Raw genomic sequence first — 15972 nt, forward strand, 5'->3', positions numbered from 1 at the left:
AAATCAGCATGATTAAAAACTTCAGTGATTGCTTTTTTCTTCAAATAACAAGTCAAGAGAGTAGGGGTGCAATGGATCACAAAACCCATGGCTCGGATTGCATTATCATATCAGATTTTGAGTAACAGATCGGGTCATTTTGCAGATGAGCAAAAATAATTATTTAAATAACAGAATACATCTTTGATACCACAGCAAAAACTACTAGCATATAGGGACGTAACGATTCACTCAACTCACGATGTGATGCGATTCTCGATACTGATTTCACAATACAATTTTCTCACAATTTTTCTTTTTAACAAAATTAGATTTAAGACAAATTATAAATGAAAAGGTGTCCTTTTATTATTTCTCCAACAAAATGCTGCACATTTCTTTGTGAAATTGAAATATGACAAATAATAAAACTAACTTGAAATGTTTAAACAAATCCTAATTCAAATAATTGAATAATATAAATAAAATAAATCTCTTCATATAAATAAACTAAGGCTTTGGCAGTGCTTTTTCCATTTAAAATCAGAGGCAACCACTGCATTTTAATCACGATCCAAACAAAGATGCTAAATACATGTTATTTAGATTGCAATTAGATTGTATAATTTCGAAATTTGAAGTAAAAACAGAATGGTTTGATTTTAGCTTTGTGAATGAGACGCAAATGTCACTCTCTGACAGCAGGTGGCGCTTATGGAACAGCAGGTGTTTATAGGCTGCTGCCCCTTTAAGACCGAATGGACAGATCCAATATAATGATGCACTTGAGATTTCTTTCTCCATTGTTTACGTTCACTTACGACATAACCGACTGTGTTTATGAGAATACTTGCAGAGACCGTTATTTTGAAATAATTTTGTGTGTATGTTCATTCAGATGCAAGGATACGCAAAAGAGTAATCAATTCTGTGTGTGCGCATTGTCTGAAACGCGGCTCTCTGTGTGCGCAGCTCCGAAAGCGTGTGAATGGTTTAAAACACTTGAATGTTTAAATCGGCAAGACTTAGAAACACGTGCAAACGATCAACTACGATCTGTTTTACCCCATACAAGCAAGATTTTATGCAAATCAAGGAAGGAATTTTATATCACTGTTCAAGATAGCCCGTCGGGACAGGGTGGTGAAACATTTTGGTAGCCCGACTGGAAAACACAATAGCCCCGGGACGTCGGGCTAGCGATTTTGCGAGCCCTGATGTCCTATGGCTAAAAGTGCAAATTGTTAATGTAAATAGAGTATTAGCAATATTAGTGAACAGTTCTGTGAATCTTAATAACTAATTTACTGTTTGCATTTTTGTAACCACATGTAACATGTTCCATAACATAAAATGAGAGGTATTTTGTATTATTATTATTATTATGCAGTAAAATAATAACAATTACAAGTACAAAGGTAGAATACAAAAGACAATTAGGGTTACATAGGCTAAATTAATCCAAAGCAAACTATGTTAGCATAGGCTATAAGTATCACACCATAAGAGTCTTTAATTTCTTAAAGAGTTTAAAATCTTTCTTTAAAAAAAAGGAAGGAGCTGTCTTTGAAAATGTACATTTATGAATGTAAAATATGGCACGAAATAGGCCTAGCAACAAATAAATTTAAAGTGAGAAGGGTCTATTCAGAGTAAATACATTTTCAGGGTAAAACAATTTTCGGGGTTATATTTAGAAGTTAGAATATAGATATTTTTAACAAAATTAGAAAAGTCAACCCTAAAATGAGAGGTATAATGTTACCTTGTTTAGTATTCTTGACTGATCTCATGTTTTATTGCATGAAAATGCCCCTAACCGACAAATGCTGCCTGATTAGTTCAGTGACATGTCAATCAAACAGTGCATTTCGTCATCTCTCCCAACCCTCGGATTTGATTGGTTGCGAGAGCAGATTTCCCTACATGGTCACAAGATTTCGCAATACTCCCAACCCGCTTTCCCAAACAATAACACCTCAACCTGTGCTTATTTTTCCGTGAACAAAGAGGACATTATTCTTTATTAATTCAAGTGGATAACTTATAAGCCTCGAGCGTTTTCAAGGTAAGTGGTCTGGGCATACTGTAAGATAGCTATACAGACTGCTGAATTGATTTTTTTTATCAATTAAACGATGGCTCGCTAACTGAGAGGATCCGTGCCGCTCACGCGATTGTAAAATACCTTCAACTCCCGGATCTGAAGCCAGCGAGAGCTTCATGACCCACGATTAAACATGATCGCGGTCGACTGTGGCGCATTATCCTTGATTCGCGTAACTTTTAAGCAGCAAGCAGCATGTATGCGCTCTCTCGGTTCATTGTTGGACGCCTGACATCATGGTTAGGAATGTGGCAGCTAATTAGCAAACCTGCAGTAGATCTCACTGGCTACAGACTCACCTACACCTAAAGAAACACTTCTGTCAGCATTGTGAGGGTTTTTACATGGTTACAATACTGTGTTGCCGGATCTGCTGCCATTTTGAATGTAGGCACACTGTTGTTGAAAGTAAGTCAGCGGTATTCCCCTTCATTCCCACAGTTCCGTGTATGATGTAACCAGCCAGATATGAGTCAAAATGACATCCAAAACACTGCCCGGCTTTAAAACTACATCACTAATAAACTTTAAATTACTTTACAGTAGCTTCACTATTCTGGCGTTTGTTTAAACTGTTAACTTTAGCTCGACATAGTTCTGCATGACTACGGAGTTTCCCTTCTCTCGTGTACAAAGAAGCGGGTGGGAGCGCGAGCGATGATGCAACCGCGGGCAACACTTGAGCTCGCGCTTATAGGAGAGAAATCAAATTTGCCACATATGCACATTGACATGGCAGCACGGTCGGATTACAACAACATAACGCTAACGGATGAGCACAAGCGGTTGACCCGACTTTAAGGTGTTGCAGCATTTTGCTGAAATAATGCGTTTCTGCGCGGTGCATCTGCTCAGGTGGGAATTGAGTGGCATCAAATTATGCAAAGTGTGATGGAGTATGATGCTGATGTGTGCAGAGTACTTTGTCTAACTTATTTCTCTCCATCCTGTCTGGTTTTTAGGCACACGGCTGCATTTTGGGGCATTCAGCTTCTCACTATACCAGCTAACACCAACTCCAGCTCTGCGAAGTCCGACAACGCAGGTCGGAAAGGGAGAGAGAAAGACAGTGGAGGTGGATCCAAATGAGCAAGCAGTTGCAACAGAAGATACCCAGCACAGATCAGAACGGCAATAGTGTTATACAGAATCAGCCACATAATAGTGCACTGAACCCGGCAGGACTACAGCAGGTACACATCAACAAACTAACCTACTTAACCATGCATTTCTGAATATTAGTATTTATGACTCTGTAAAAGCATTGCATTGTCATTTTGCAGTGCTTAAACCATGGTATGTATTCGTAAAGTGCATTCAATCATCCAGTTTCTCACAATCTTGAGGAATAAGATTTGTAGAAGATTTGCAACCTAATTGTCAAAACCGCAAATTAGTTGTTTATTAGGTATGTGGTTGCTTGTCTTTACTATGCATGACATTATTTTAATTCTGACAGGTTCCTCAATTTGTCCCAGTGAGTCCCGGAGGTGGGGGTAAGGCCACACCACTCAGCAAGATGAAGAAGTCCTCTTCGGATAAAAACACAGATGAGTACCGCCAACGGAGAGAACGCAACAACCTGGCCGTAAAGAAGAGCCGCATGCGCAGCAAGCAGAAGGCACAGGACACCCAACAGCGTGTCGATGAGCTGAAGGAGGAGAATGAGAGACTGGAGGCCAAAATCAAATTGCTTAGCAAAGAACTGAGTGTGCTCAAAGACCTGTTTCTAGAGCATGCTCACAACCTCGCAGACAACGTGCAGCCCCCTGCTTCTGGTGGAGGCCCCGGAGACCTCTGCAACAACAACAACAACAGCGGCAGTAACAGCAGCCAGTGAGGGCCTGATGTTGGTTTGCAGTGTGCTCTGCTGTGGGCTGTGTGGAGGCTCTCTAGGCAAATCATTTTACTTGATTGTATTATGCTTTTTTCCCCTCCCATTCCTGGAATGTGTACTGTCCGCAGTGTTTAACTTGTGCATCTTTAGTTTGTACACTCAAATTCGGTTTCTTTTTCCACTCGAATTATATCTCATGCAGAATGTTACGATCGCCATAGCAACCGCAGAAAGTTCAACCCACGCTCTGATTTGATGTGCAGGAGATAACTTTAATATCTGCCTTCCATTTGTAAAGCAGCATGTTTCAGTGTCTTGAAACTTTGCAGTGTCTTGGAGGACTGTGAAAGCTCCTCAATAGACAATTTTGAAATCTGGCCAAAGCAGGTCACGAAGATTTAACAGTAAATATAATAATAGTAAATGTGTTCCATCACTCCACTCTAATGTCTATAGAAAGGATTCAGAAATTCAACTAATAGACAGTACCGTAGTCGGTTAACATCATTATGAGTTGGAATTAAGTAAAGATTAAGTAAGGAAGATCTATTTTGTATTTCTGCTTTTTTGCCTGTCAGCTTGGGTTGATTCAAACTCTTATTTGTTGACCATGTCTTATTATAGCAAATACACTGTTGTATCTATGGTAACAGACTCAAGACAGACTAAACGTATTGCATCAGACTCCAGGCAGTGTCTGCATTACCAGTAGTCCTTAAATCCCTACAGTTAAGCTTTCAATTTTGACAAGGGTGGAGAAGAACAGAGAGTAGAAAATTTAGCTCTAGTGTATATGTTAGGGTGTTGGTAGGTAAATTAACAAATTATTTCATAACAGTAACTCCTCTGTCTTTGTAAATACTGTCGAGATAAGATTGAGAATGACTGGTGCTGAACATTGAAAGTCATCAATCACCTGACGTGCCCTAAAGTTATTAAATTATGTAAATTATGAGTTATATTGAAAAATTCCTTATCTGAAGAAGCTCTTTATCTAACTATGTTCAATTTTGACCATTTTGTTTCCCTGACCAGTCTCAGAGCAGTATGTGTGAATTTACATCTGCAGCAGAAGGTGTTGCTAAACGTTATGGGAGCAGCCACATGACCTTTGCCCTCATTGAGTCTCGTAGAGCTATGTGTTCTTGGAGTCGCTGTAGATAGACTTTTGTACCTCAGGCTATATGTCATAGCCTCACCAGACAGCCTTTAAGATCTATATTCCTGTTTAGGAGGAAATTAAAAGGGGGAGGATAAGAAAAGGCAAGGCAATCTTATAAGATGTCTGAAGCATCTTTAATTCTACTGTATATTTTCATTTTCTATTATCTGAAGTTTTAAACATTTAAAATAAGCATGAGAGGCAATGCATGATTAGCACTATTTAAACAACTAATTAAAGGTTATGCTCTATAGAGGAATAGTGAATCGGCGACTGCATACTTTTTGTATTGTATCAGGCTGGGCTAAAATAAAGCAATTGTGTAAAAGTTCTTAAAAATGAGACTAAAGTCAATATTTCATGAATATTTGGCATATTTTGCTTAAGTATGAGGGTTGCTGGGCAACTTGCTTTTTTACATAAATGTATACTGGGTTTTTGTGCATTGTAAATTAAAATTGAATACAAAATACATTCCTTGTGTTTGTACTAACTGTGAAGAGGGGCACAAAACCTAGACATTCATTTACCAAGTCAGCTGAGGCGTCTGCAAAAAATCCTGCTGCAGTAAGTAAACCTACGCATAAATCTAGGTGAGCTTTGTTCTAACCGAGGCCAACACCTCTCTAAACCTAAACTCGAGTAAAATTTTAGAACTGCCGCTATAGGTTTAGGCAAAAATCACATTCTGTCTAAAGTCCTCATCACAAATAAACCATTTTAAAACCATGAATATAGAATTACAAAATCTTGCCATTTAAAATGAAAGCTATGTTGAGAGTTTTTATATCCCGTTTAGTGCCTCAACAACTGTGCTTAAATCAGTGTATATTTATTATGGCAAAACTCTTCTTGCAAAACCAGTCTACAAAATAGAAATTCACAAACTCCTGAATTAATTCTTAACTTAAGCCAAGATACACTGTCAGAAAAATATTTGCATGGTTTTTTTTTTTCTGACAGTGTAATATGGTTATGAAACCGATGCCAATACCACTGCTGTATGACATTCTGTTTTACTATACCACTGCATGCTGGGATGATAGACCTATTACGCAATGTTGCATAGTCAATTCAGTCAAGCACACATAGTAAACTACTATTTAAATGAAGAGCTGAACTGGATCGGAGTTGTCTCAAGCCAAGATTGTTTCCCAATGGCTTCTAAGGTGCAAATGATCGGGATCTGCTTAAGCTTACCTTGCTTTTTGGGAAACACAATCCTGTCCAGTAAAAAATAAAAAGGTAAAGAGACTGCTTCTAAATATCTGAGAAGAACCACACTGACATTAAAGCCACAGCTGACTCAAATGATAATTCATCATTTACTCACCTTCAAGTTGTTTCAAACATGTATGTATGAGTTTCTTCAGCAGAACACAAAATATGGGACCAAACTACATTTGACCCCATTGACTTTCATAGTGTAGAACAAAAAACACAAATATCTCTCTTTGTGTTCCACAAGAGGAAAAATTTATACAGGTTTAGAATAACGTGGGTAAGTAAATTATGAAAGAATTTACCTTTAAGCAGTCTTTTTTTAATGCAGGGAGAAGGGGGAACAGAACCTCATAGCAAAACAACTACTGATAAAAAGAGAAAAGAAAATGGTAGAAGCAAAAAGATTAAATATGATTGAAGAATGATGGGAAGATGTTCTGACTGGCAGAGAAAGGGTGTGTCATTCTGTACTTGGACTCTGGACTGTTGTATGTGCACATATGCGAGTACGTACGGTGAGCGTGATTTCACCAAGTACAACATGTTCCTGGATCAACATCCTTGTTGATCCTGGAACAACATTACAATCAACCAATCAGAATAGAGATATAACTTTTCAGGAAATATCTGTTTTAGGCTTACAATCAGGATTAGGTGCTTCTACACTCTTGTTAATGAGCCATCATTTCCCACTGATTTTAGGAATAAATTATGGGTAAGGTTAGGTTTAGGGGTAGGGATTGGGTTAAGTCTATATTTTTGGACATTAATGTTGATCCAGGATCATCAAAGATGTTGATCCAGGAACATGTCTTACTTGGCAAAATCACGGTGACCGAGTACGTACCCTGTTCAGTGAGATAAGATGTATGGCGTGTATTGGAACACAGACACAGTTTCCCAGTAGAGAGGAAGGACGTAGAACACGAAGTACTACAGCTCACACCTCATATGTTCACCTTCCTCTTTTCATTTTTCTATAAACTTTTTTCTTTTTGACATATCCGCTCTCTTTCTAGAGTATATTTCTCTTCTGTCTACATGAGATGAACAGAGTGATAGGCATTTTACAAGTTATCTTTACAGCCCTTTCAGTACCTCCAGTGGAAGTACATATGTTCCATTGCACTGCATTTCTAGATCTTAAAGCTCTCCGTAAAGCCAACAGGTTACTCTAAGGCCAGTGCAATAAAGTGGCTTTCAAGATGCTGATGCATTTAGTGACCTGATTTAAGCGGACAAGGCCGTAGACACTATGTCACTCCAGCTGGCAAATGGCTACAGACAAGAGATAGTAAAACGCTGATTCAAAAGTGAGGTACATTTACATTGCTGAGATTACTGTAATAACCTGTCACGGCCCATTCGTTCTGTAGTTAATCTATAACCGACTGACATCAGCATCATCCAACAGGCAGCAAGGCATCAAGGTGGAAAGTGAGTATATTAACAGTTGGACTGACTCCAGTTTGGATATGCTGATAAGGTGGAGAGGCAAGCAGACAAGCTCTCAGGGTCCCTACACAACCTCAAGGCCAAAGAACATAGATGTCAAGCTACAGATGCTTGTATTTACATTCCTTAACTTGAATTATACCACACCCACATTTTTTTCAACACCATTAGCTAAAAATAAAATGTAATATGTTACATACAGGGTGAGATAACGCTTAGTCATGAATGAATTCATATGGCACATTAAGTACTATTCTTACCTCCCTTAACAGCCATCAGCGTGGGGCAGTGAAGCTCTTCATATCTCAGTTGTAAAGTGGAAACATCACTAGTTTTTAAACTCTCGTATCTTTTTAGTAGTTTTTAATTAAATAACATGGTAGGGATGACTTATATTCGTTATATTTCCCAGCAACTTTTCAACAAATATATCGCATAAACGGCTTTTTTTCTCGACTGTTCAGAATCTGAACTAGCAGTGTTCGATTCGCAAAGGAATCATTCTTTTGAGTCAGTTCTTTACAACGAATCGGTCACAAAGGTTAGAGCAGAAGTAGAATCGATTATTTTTGAACAGCTCATACTCACACGTCAAGGTACAAACAGTAACTAACGGAGGCCTAAACAAAACAGAAATGTCGCTGAATGAAGTGAAGCAGGTCTTTTTTAACTTCAACACCTGCAGGTAAAGGCATTTTCTGAACACAAAAGTGTTAACATATTGTATACCAGGGCTGTCCAAACTCGGTTCTGGAGGGCCAGTGTCCTGCAGAGTTTAGCTCCAACTTGCCTCAACACACCTGACTGGAAGTTTCTATGCCTAGTAAGAGCTTGATTACACGGTGACCGAGTACGTACCCTGTTCAGTGAGATAAGATGTATGGCGTGTATTGGAACACAGACACAGTTTCCCAGTAGAGAGGAAGGACGTAGAACACGAAGTACTACAGCTCACACCTCATATGTTCACCTTCCTCTTTTCATTTTTCTATAAACTTTTTTCTTTTTGACATATCCGCTCTCTTTCTAGAGTATATTTCTCTTCTGTCTACATGAGATGAACAGAGTGATAGGCATTTTACAAGTTATCTTTACAGCCCTTTCAGTACCTCCAGTGGAAGTACATATGTTCCATTGCACTGCATTTCTAGATCTTAAAGCTCTCCGTAAAGCCAACAGGTTACTCTAAGGCCAGTGCAATAAAGTGGCTTTCAAGATGCTGATGCATTTAGTGACCTGATTTAAGCGGACAAGGCCGTAGACACTATGTCACTCCAGCTGGCAAATGGCTACAGACAAGAGATAGTAAAACGCTGATTCAAAAGTGAGGTACATTTACATTGCTGAGATTACTGTAATAACCTGTCACGGCCCATTCGTTCTGTAGTTAATCTATAACCGACTGACATCAGCATCATCCAACAGGCAGCAAGGCATCAAGGTGGAAAGTGAGTATATTAACAGTTGGACTGACTCCAGTTTGGATATGCTGATAAGGTGGAGAGGCAAGCAGACAAGCTCTCAGGGTCCCTACACAACCTCAAGGCCAAAGAACATAGATGTCAAGCTACAGATGCTTGTATTTACATTCCTTAACTTGAATTATACCACACCCACATTTTTTTCAACACCATTAGCTAAAAATAAAATGTAATATGTTACATACAGGGTGAGATAACGCTTAGTCATGAATGAATTCATATGGCACATTAAGTACTATTCTTACCTCCCTTAACAGCCATCAGCGTGGGGCAGTGAAGCTCTTCATATCTCAGTTGTAAAGTGGAAACATCACTAGTTTTTAAACTCTCGTATCTTTTTAGTAGTTTTTAATTAAATAACATGGTAGGGATGACTTATATTCGTTATATTTCCCAGCAACTTTTCAACAAATATATCGCATAAACGGCTTTTTTTCTCGACTGTTCAGAATCTGAACTAGCAGTGTTCGATTCGCAAAGGAATCATTCTTTTGAGTCAGTTCTTTACAACGAATCGGTCACAAAGGTTAGAGCAGAAGTAGAATCGATTATTTTTGAACAGCTCATACTCACACGTCAAGGTACAAACAGTAACTAACGGAGGCCTAAACAAAACAGAAATGTCGCTGAATGAAGTGAAGCAGGTCTTTTTTAACTTCAACACCTGCAGGTAAAGGCATTTTCTGAACACAAAAGTGTTAACATATTGTATACCAGGGCTGTCCAAACTCGGTTCTGGAGGGCCAGTGTCCTGCAGAGTTTAGCTCCAACTTGCCTCAACACACCTGACTGGAAGTTTCTATGCCTAGTAAGAGCTTGATTAGCTGGTTCAGGTGTGTTTAATTAGGGTTGGAGCTAAACTCTGCAGGACACCGGCCCTCCAGGACCGAGTTTGGACAGCCCTGTTGTATACGAAAGCACTTTAAGTAGCTTACCAAAAATAGCATGTCATTGTGGGGCTTTTTTTTTTTACCATGTTTTTAAAAAAATCTGGTAAAAACAGCAATCCTTTAAACTAGATCTGTTTTCAAATAATAAGTATATTAGAGATACTTTGTGTTTGATAATATGCTTAATTTGTAACATATATACATTTTCCACATAGTTTGTAGTAGGCTATAACCGAGTACTTTCTCTAAACAATAGTAGTCGTCTTAATTTAGATCATTTTAGTAGGTGGTAGCTTTAGGTAGGTTTAGTAGATGAACCTGTTAGTTCATCCTCATTCAGTGCAAATCAATCATTCAATGCAAATCAGACGGCTCTGTGTAACTAAGACTCAACATTTCCATTCTGCTCAACTGCACTCAGTTCAACCCAACTGAACTGAACAGAACCATGATGAGTTTGGCTCAACTCCACTGCACTCAACAAAGCTAAGATTAAGTAATGTTTATTCATCCTCATGGACTGTTTGCATCCATCATGCAGACTGGGATAGATGAACTTTCAGTTAGCTGTCAACCATTGAAACACGTGCCATGTGCTTAAAAGTACTCTATCACACCACAATGGCAGTTCCTAGAAGGGTTAATGAAAAAATAAGTGGGTGTTATAAGGTCAGAGTCAGCAGTCAGAAATTTATGGCCCAATATTTCTTTTTAGGGTATTTTTTCCCCCTCTGAACAGTGTTGATTTCTTGAACTATGAATGAGTGCAGCTCTTAATCCCAGTAAAAGACTGCAGAGGATCGTGTAAAAGGGAGGCAGAGAACAAACAGGGCTGGAGCTGCACTGTTCTGATTCATGTAGAGGAGAGGAATTCAGTGGGTTTACTCTAGGAATCTCAGCTATGCTGAGACTGTTTACTCTGTTGCTTCTCTCTCCATCTCCTGTTTTAATATGCTCATTAATATCAGCCACCACATCCTCCTCCCAACAGGCTTGACTTTATCTGACGCTCTGGACTGACACTTTTATCTCCCTGTTTACCGCTCCACAGTATTCACCCATCATTATACAACAAATTCATCAATCAGTCTCATTACCTCACGCTATAATTCACATACCGTAGCTTAAAACTGTTTCAGTTGTTACCAAACAGGAGCTTTTCTAGTTGAGGATGTTTAGTGAAAACGCTGAACCATTAATTAAAAAAAAAAAACTTTTCAGTATATCAGGAGATATTGTGAGGATAATTTTATTTGTCTTTGTGTTGAGTTATTTGAATGCATGACAAAGAAACAGCATTAAATATCTCTGATTGTATGTTTTTTCACACAACGGTTGTTCTTTTCTTTTCTTTTCTTGCCGTTTCTTCTTGGTTAATGTCATTACTTATTTACAAATCTAACTTTTTAGATGGGATCCAAGGTTTTTCTATTTATTATCTGATCTTAAATAATAAATGCATATATAAATAGTATATTAATAATAAATTATTCAATTAATATCACATTATATATTCACATTACATTGTATAGTAATATAAATATATACGTTATTTTATGATCACTTTATTTATTTATTTTTAAATGCAGTAAAATCCGATTGATTTCTTCTGCTTCACCCATTTATCAGATCATTGGAAATTGTAGGATGGCTTGTTGGCTATTTAGTATCTGAATGCAAAAGTTCATTGGCTGGTTCAGGCTGGTCAACAAAAGGTCATTGGCTGTTGGCCCCTGTCGGACGATGTTATTGGCTGTTAGCCCGTGTGGGAGAAGGTCATTGGCTGGCCATAGTGTTTTGGTTGCCAAGTGTCTCTGGCAGAATCCTCCCCTGATAAACAAGCATATCACATTCCTCTTCGATCTTCGGCACATCGCACAACTGCGTTCAAACTCAACTTAACACTTTAAAGCACCTCGTCAGTGCTCAGGGAACCCGGTTCAGCTATTCTATTCCTCTGTCCTAATATTAAGACTGGGATTCCTTTGATTTACTTGCATTGTTAGTACAAAAGCACATGTTTTGCTTTGACAACCATTAAGGACCCATATGTCACAATAATGGTCTGGGAAGCAGTTTAAAAAGTCTTTGGTATTCATAAATGAACGACAGTGGTTTCCGCATGCTAGTTGGAATGGAAAGAAGACAGCACGAGAGTAGTTATGATCATAATACAGATTTTCCTCGGCAGAGCAGGATAAAATATATTTTTTCCCACAAACTGCAAATACTGACATTATGTTTCACTTCGTGTTGCACAGATGGACAGTCGAAAGCATCCAAAACCTCCACATAAAAATGAGCGATGAACCTTTTGTAAAATCACCCTCCTTTTCCTTGCTGAGCACGCCAAGATACGTTTGTTTAAAGTAAACCTCCTCGAAGAACTTGGCGAGAAACGTCCTGCAGCAGCACATCTGGAAAACATGCCCTATAGAGAGAGATTTTATTGTTTGTCTTTTAAGAACCAAAGCCCCCTAATGGTTTTCATAATTTAGCATAAAGTAAAGGATATTAGTTTCAGTAATCTCTTATTCATACAATCTCCCCATAAAACACAGAGCTGCGGAGATGTCAGCTGTGACTGAGCACCGCACATGCGCCAAGAACATTCAGCCTCATTACGACAGGTCAGATAAGGCGAAAGAGAGAGAGAGCGGGAAAAACTTTTGTGCTTTTTCACTTTTCCAGATTTGATGTTATCGCACACGATACAGAGTTCAGATACACCATGCAGCCTTCCATATTTCCTGAGGGTGTGTGTGTGTGCGTGTGACGGAGAGAGACCTTGTGAATCTCTGTGTGAGGCTAGTATTCTCACTACACTGCTTTGTTTTCTTCCCATGCTTTTCCTAGTTTATGTGTGCATGTGTTCACATTTTCTGCAGATTGGATAACTACAGAGTGACTGCTCTTCAGTAACACCGGACATTAAAAAAAGAAGCATAAACAGCCCTTAAATAGAGAGATCCATTATAGCATGCTGCCGACACACGCAGTCCCTGTGCTCATACATAATCATCTGTCAAGAAAAAACTTTCTTTCACATATACACAGTACATACGGACACACATATTCATTATTGTGAGGAAGAATATGCACACTACGACACACACCACTGGGCCTCTCCTCCTACTTTTCCACTGCCAACAATGTAAAATTTGTGCAGGCACAGCAGAAAAGCTGGGGAAGGATGGATAAATCTGATGCAAGCTACTTTCTCTTTCCCTTGCTTTTTCTCTCATGCTTTTCTTCCTGTTTATCTCTCTTTTTGTCCAGGTTTTGACAACAGTAGAAAAAAGGAGTATAGTCTCAACAGTGCACACATGAGAAAAGACAGAGAGAGTAAGAAACCAAAAAGGGGAATACATCTGAAATGAAAAGAAGCATGGGATCAACATTTCACATCTGCTCATCACCCCCAGGCGAGACTGGCTTTTCTCCCAAATGTCATTTTTCTGTGTGTTTGTATGCGAGGCAGCGTGGAAGCACTACAGTCTGTGTTTGAGATCACCACGCAGACTTTGTGTCTAGTGGTTAAGGATCTGAGCTGCTAATTAAGTGGATTAAATTAAATGAAACTATTCTGAATTTAAAAGGGGGATTAAGGAGTTCATGATGTTTTGTTATAGGATCTTTAAGTTAGGATTTTAGCACAATTACATAAAAAATGCAGCTGTAGTTGTCAAAAATTCATCATAAAAATACAGTGCCATGTTTCAGGTATTATGAGATGACATATTGGTGCTTGAATAATTTACGACTTATAATTGTATTTTTTAATGAAGCGATAATGTTGATATTCCAGTTGAACTTTTCCTTTAAAACCATGTAATATGAAATAGGTTTTTTTTAAATGGTACAGTTTATCGAACCTTTTTGACAAAATATTAAAATTATGTACAAAAAATAAAAATATAAAAGAAAAAAGTTAGTATGATGATGATATAGTGAGAATATGTAGCTCACATTTCAGTTTAATTCAGAGGACTGATCTGAACAAATATGCAATTTGGTGAAGATGTTATTTATATGGCCAAATAGTGAGATTAAATTCTGATTGCAATGTAAGTCAGTGACATTTTTAAAATAAATACTATAAAAAGCATATAAATATGCTTAGTTTTATGATCAGAGCTTTGTAGTTTTAATTGTTTGGGGTAAAACATATAATGCAATGCATATAAACAATCCTCAAACGTTGGTTGTATCATATTGTTAAATGGATAGTTCACCCAAAAATTAAAATTGTCATCATTTACTCACCCTCATCTCATTCCAAACCTGTATGAGTTTCTTTCTTATGTTGAACATAAAAAAAGATATTTTGAAGAATGCTGGTAATCAAACAGTTGATGGTCCCCATTGACTTCCATAGTATTTCTTTCACTACTGTGGAAGTCAGTGGGGACCAACAACTGTGTGGTTCTTCAAAATATAATCTTTTGTGTTCAGCATAAGAAAGAAACTTATATAGGTTTGGAACTGCATGAGAATGAGATGATGATGATAAAAATGTTCATTTTTGGATGAACTATTCCTTTAACATGATTTTTCTAAAAAAAAAACAAAAAAAAAATAATTAAGTATAGTTAATCTCAAGTTGCTTCACCCCAGTAAATTTTCATCTTAAAATGTTAATAAACAACAATATAAAAGGTATGCTTTTTACTTTACAGAAAAAAAAACATCTTAAAAAATAAAGATTTCATAGCCAAAAGACACATGTTGCACAACCTTAAGGCAGAAATTATGCTAAAAGAATTTAGAATTATACCAAAGGCCTTTTACTTGCTAAAGAAAAGTTTGAACAGGCAAGAGGCATGTAGCAGATTTGGATCGTGTTTATAATTTAGATGTCTTACAAATTCATGAATCATGATACAGTAGGCTTTATTGGGCTAAACCTTACCAACTGATAACCACCATAATAATACAAGTGGTAAAACAGAAAGCCAAAATGATGAATTGTTTATAAAACAAGGCCAATACTCATATAGAGACGTGCATGTAATGCCCTAATAAATAGAATAAACTCATTTTTTTATATAAAATGTGTCGTGTCATGTCATGCAGTGTATGGATTCTGGGAATGTCCTTTTATTGTTTTTCACTGTAAATTTTAAATATTTACTTTGACCCAAAACCATACATTTTACATTATTTTACAATAAAATGGCATATAATGAAACCATTTACTGTTACTGTTAAACCATTTACTATAGCATTTTTAGTCTTTTTTCTGTAAAAAAATACAAAACAAATTTTTACGATGCAAATCTAGAGAATCAAAGCTTTTTGTTGAGTTTTCCTGTAGCATCAGACTGTAAAAACATCTTCTGGTTCTAATCTTCTGTTGTTGTGTTGCACTGTTGCTCCAGGATAAATGTTAGTTGTTTTTGATGGACTGTACATTTGTTTGGAAAATTGCAGCAGTATTTTCTCGTTTATTATGAAAACAAAAAACAAGTGTGGGAGTAGTAGCCCACTATTATACGAGTGGTCCAGTTTTCTCATGGCAGTGAGTAATCTTTCACAAAATTAGGAGAATTTAAATGCCTCAATTTCATTCAATAATTCAGCTTTGCTTTTTTTCTGGGTCTCTCAAGCTGGAAGCAAATTATTTAGAACAGCCAATACCTGCCAGGAAAAAAAAAAAGAAACTACCTCTCTCCAGAGTGTGCATATGAGAGAGAGAGAGAGAGAGAGAGAAATGAAAAAGAATCCTATTTCTGTTGAGTTCATTGTAGTTTTTTGTGTGTGATGCTGATGCTTTAGTGCCACAAACACATTCTAGCCAGTAGCTTGAAGGACAAGATAAATGGGTGTAGTCTAGA

General features: G+C 37.5%; 1 protein-coding gene across 2 annotated transcripts; it reads left to right on the forward strand.

Annotated features, from left to right (window-relative positions):
* The first annotated feature begins 1883 nt into the window (after window positions 1–1883).
* On the forward strand, window positions 1884–5413 carry LOC107696715 (CCAAT/enhancer-binding protein gamma-like). Of its 2 annotated transcripts, none has more exons than XM_016497191.1 (3): window positions 1884–2047; window positions 3049–3279; window positions 3546–5413. In XM_016497191.1, exons 2-3 carry the CDS (start codon window positions 3172–3174, stop codon window positions 3924–3926), a joined length of 489 nt encoding a protein of 162 aa, XP_016352677.1. In that variant the 5' UTR covers window positions 1884–2047; window positions 3049–3171; the 3' UTR covers window positions 3927–5413. The 2 variants fall into 2 exon arrangements, with proteins under 2 accessions (XP_016352677.1, XP_016352678.1); XM_016497192.1 differs by lacking the exon at window positions 1884–2047 and adding an exon at window positions 2373–2941.
* The last annotated feature ends 10559 nt before the right edge of the window (window positions 5414–15972 follow it).

This window comes from Sinocyclocheilus anshuiensis, unplaced genomic scaffold (genome assembly GCF_001515605.1).
Source record: "Sinocyclocheilus anshuiensis isolate Anshui unplaced genomic scaffold, SAMN03320099.WGS_v1.1 scaffold354, whole genome shotgun sequence".
NCBI lineage: Eukaryota > Metazoa > Chordata > Actinopteri > Cypriniformes > Cyprinidae > Sinocyclocheilus > Sinocyclocheilus anshuiensis.

Coding starts and splice junctions, on each gene's coding strand:
- LOC107696715 (XM_016497191.1), top strand. CDS start 3,172: ATGAGCAAGCAGTTGCAACAGAAGATACCCAGCACAGATCAGAACGGC. Junction 3,280..3,545: donor ACCCGGCAGGACTACAGCAG/GTACACATCAAC, acceptor TAATTCTGACAG/GTTCCTCAATTTGTCCCAGT.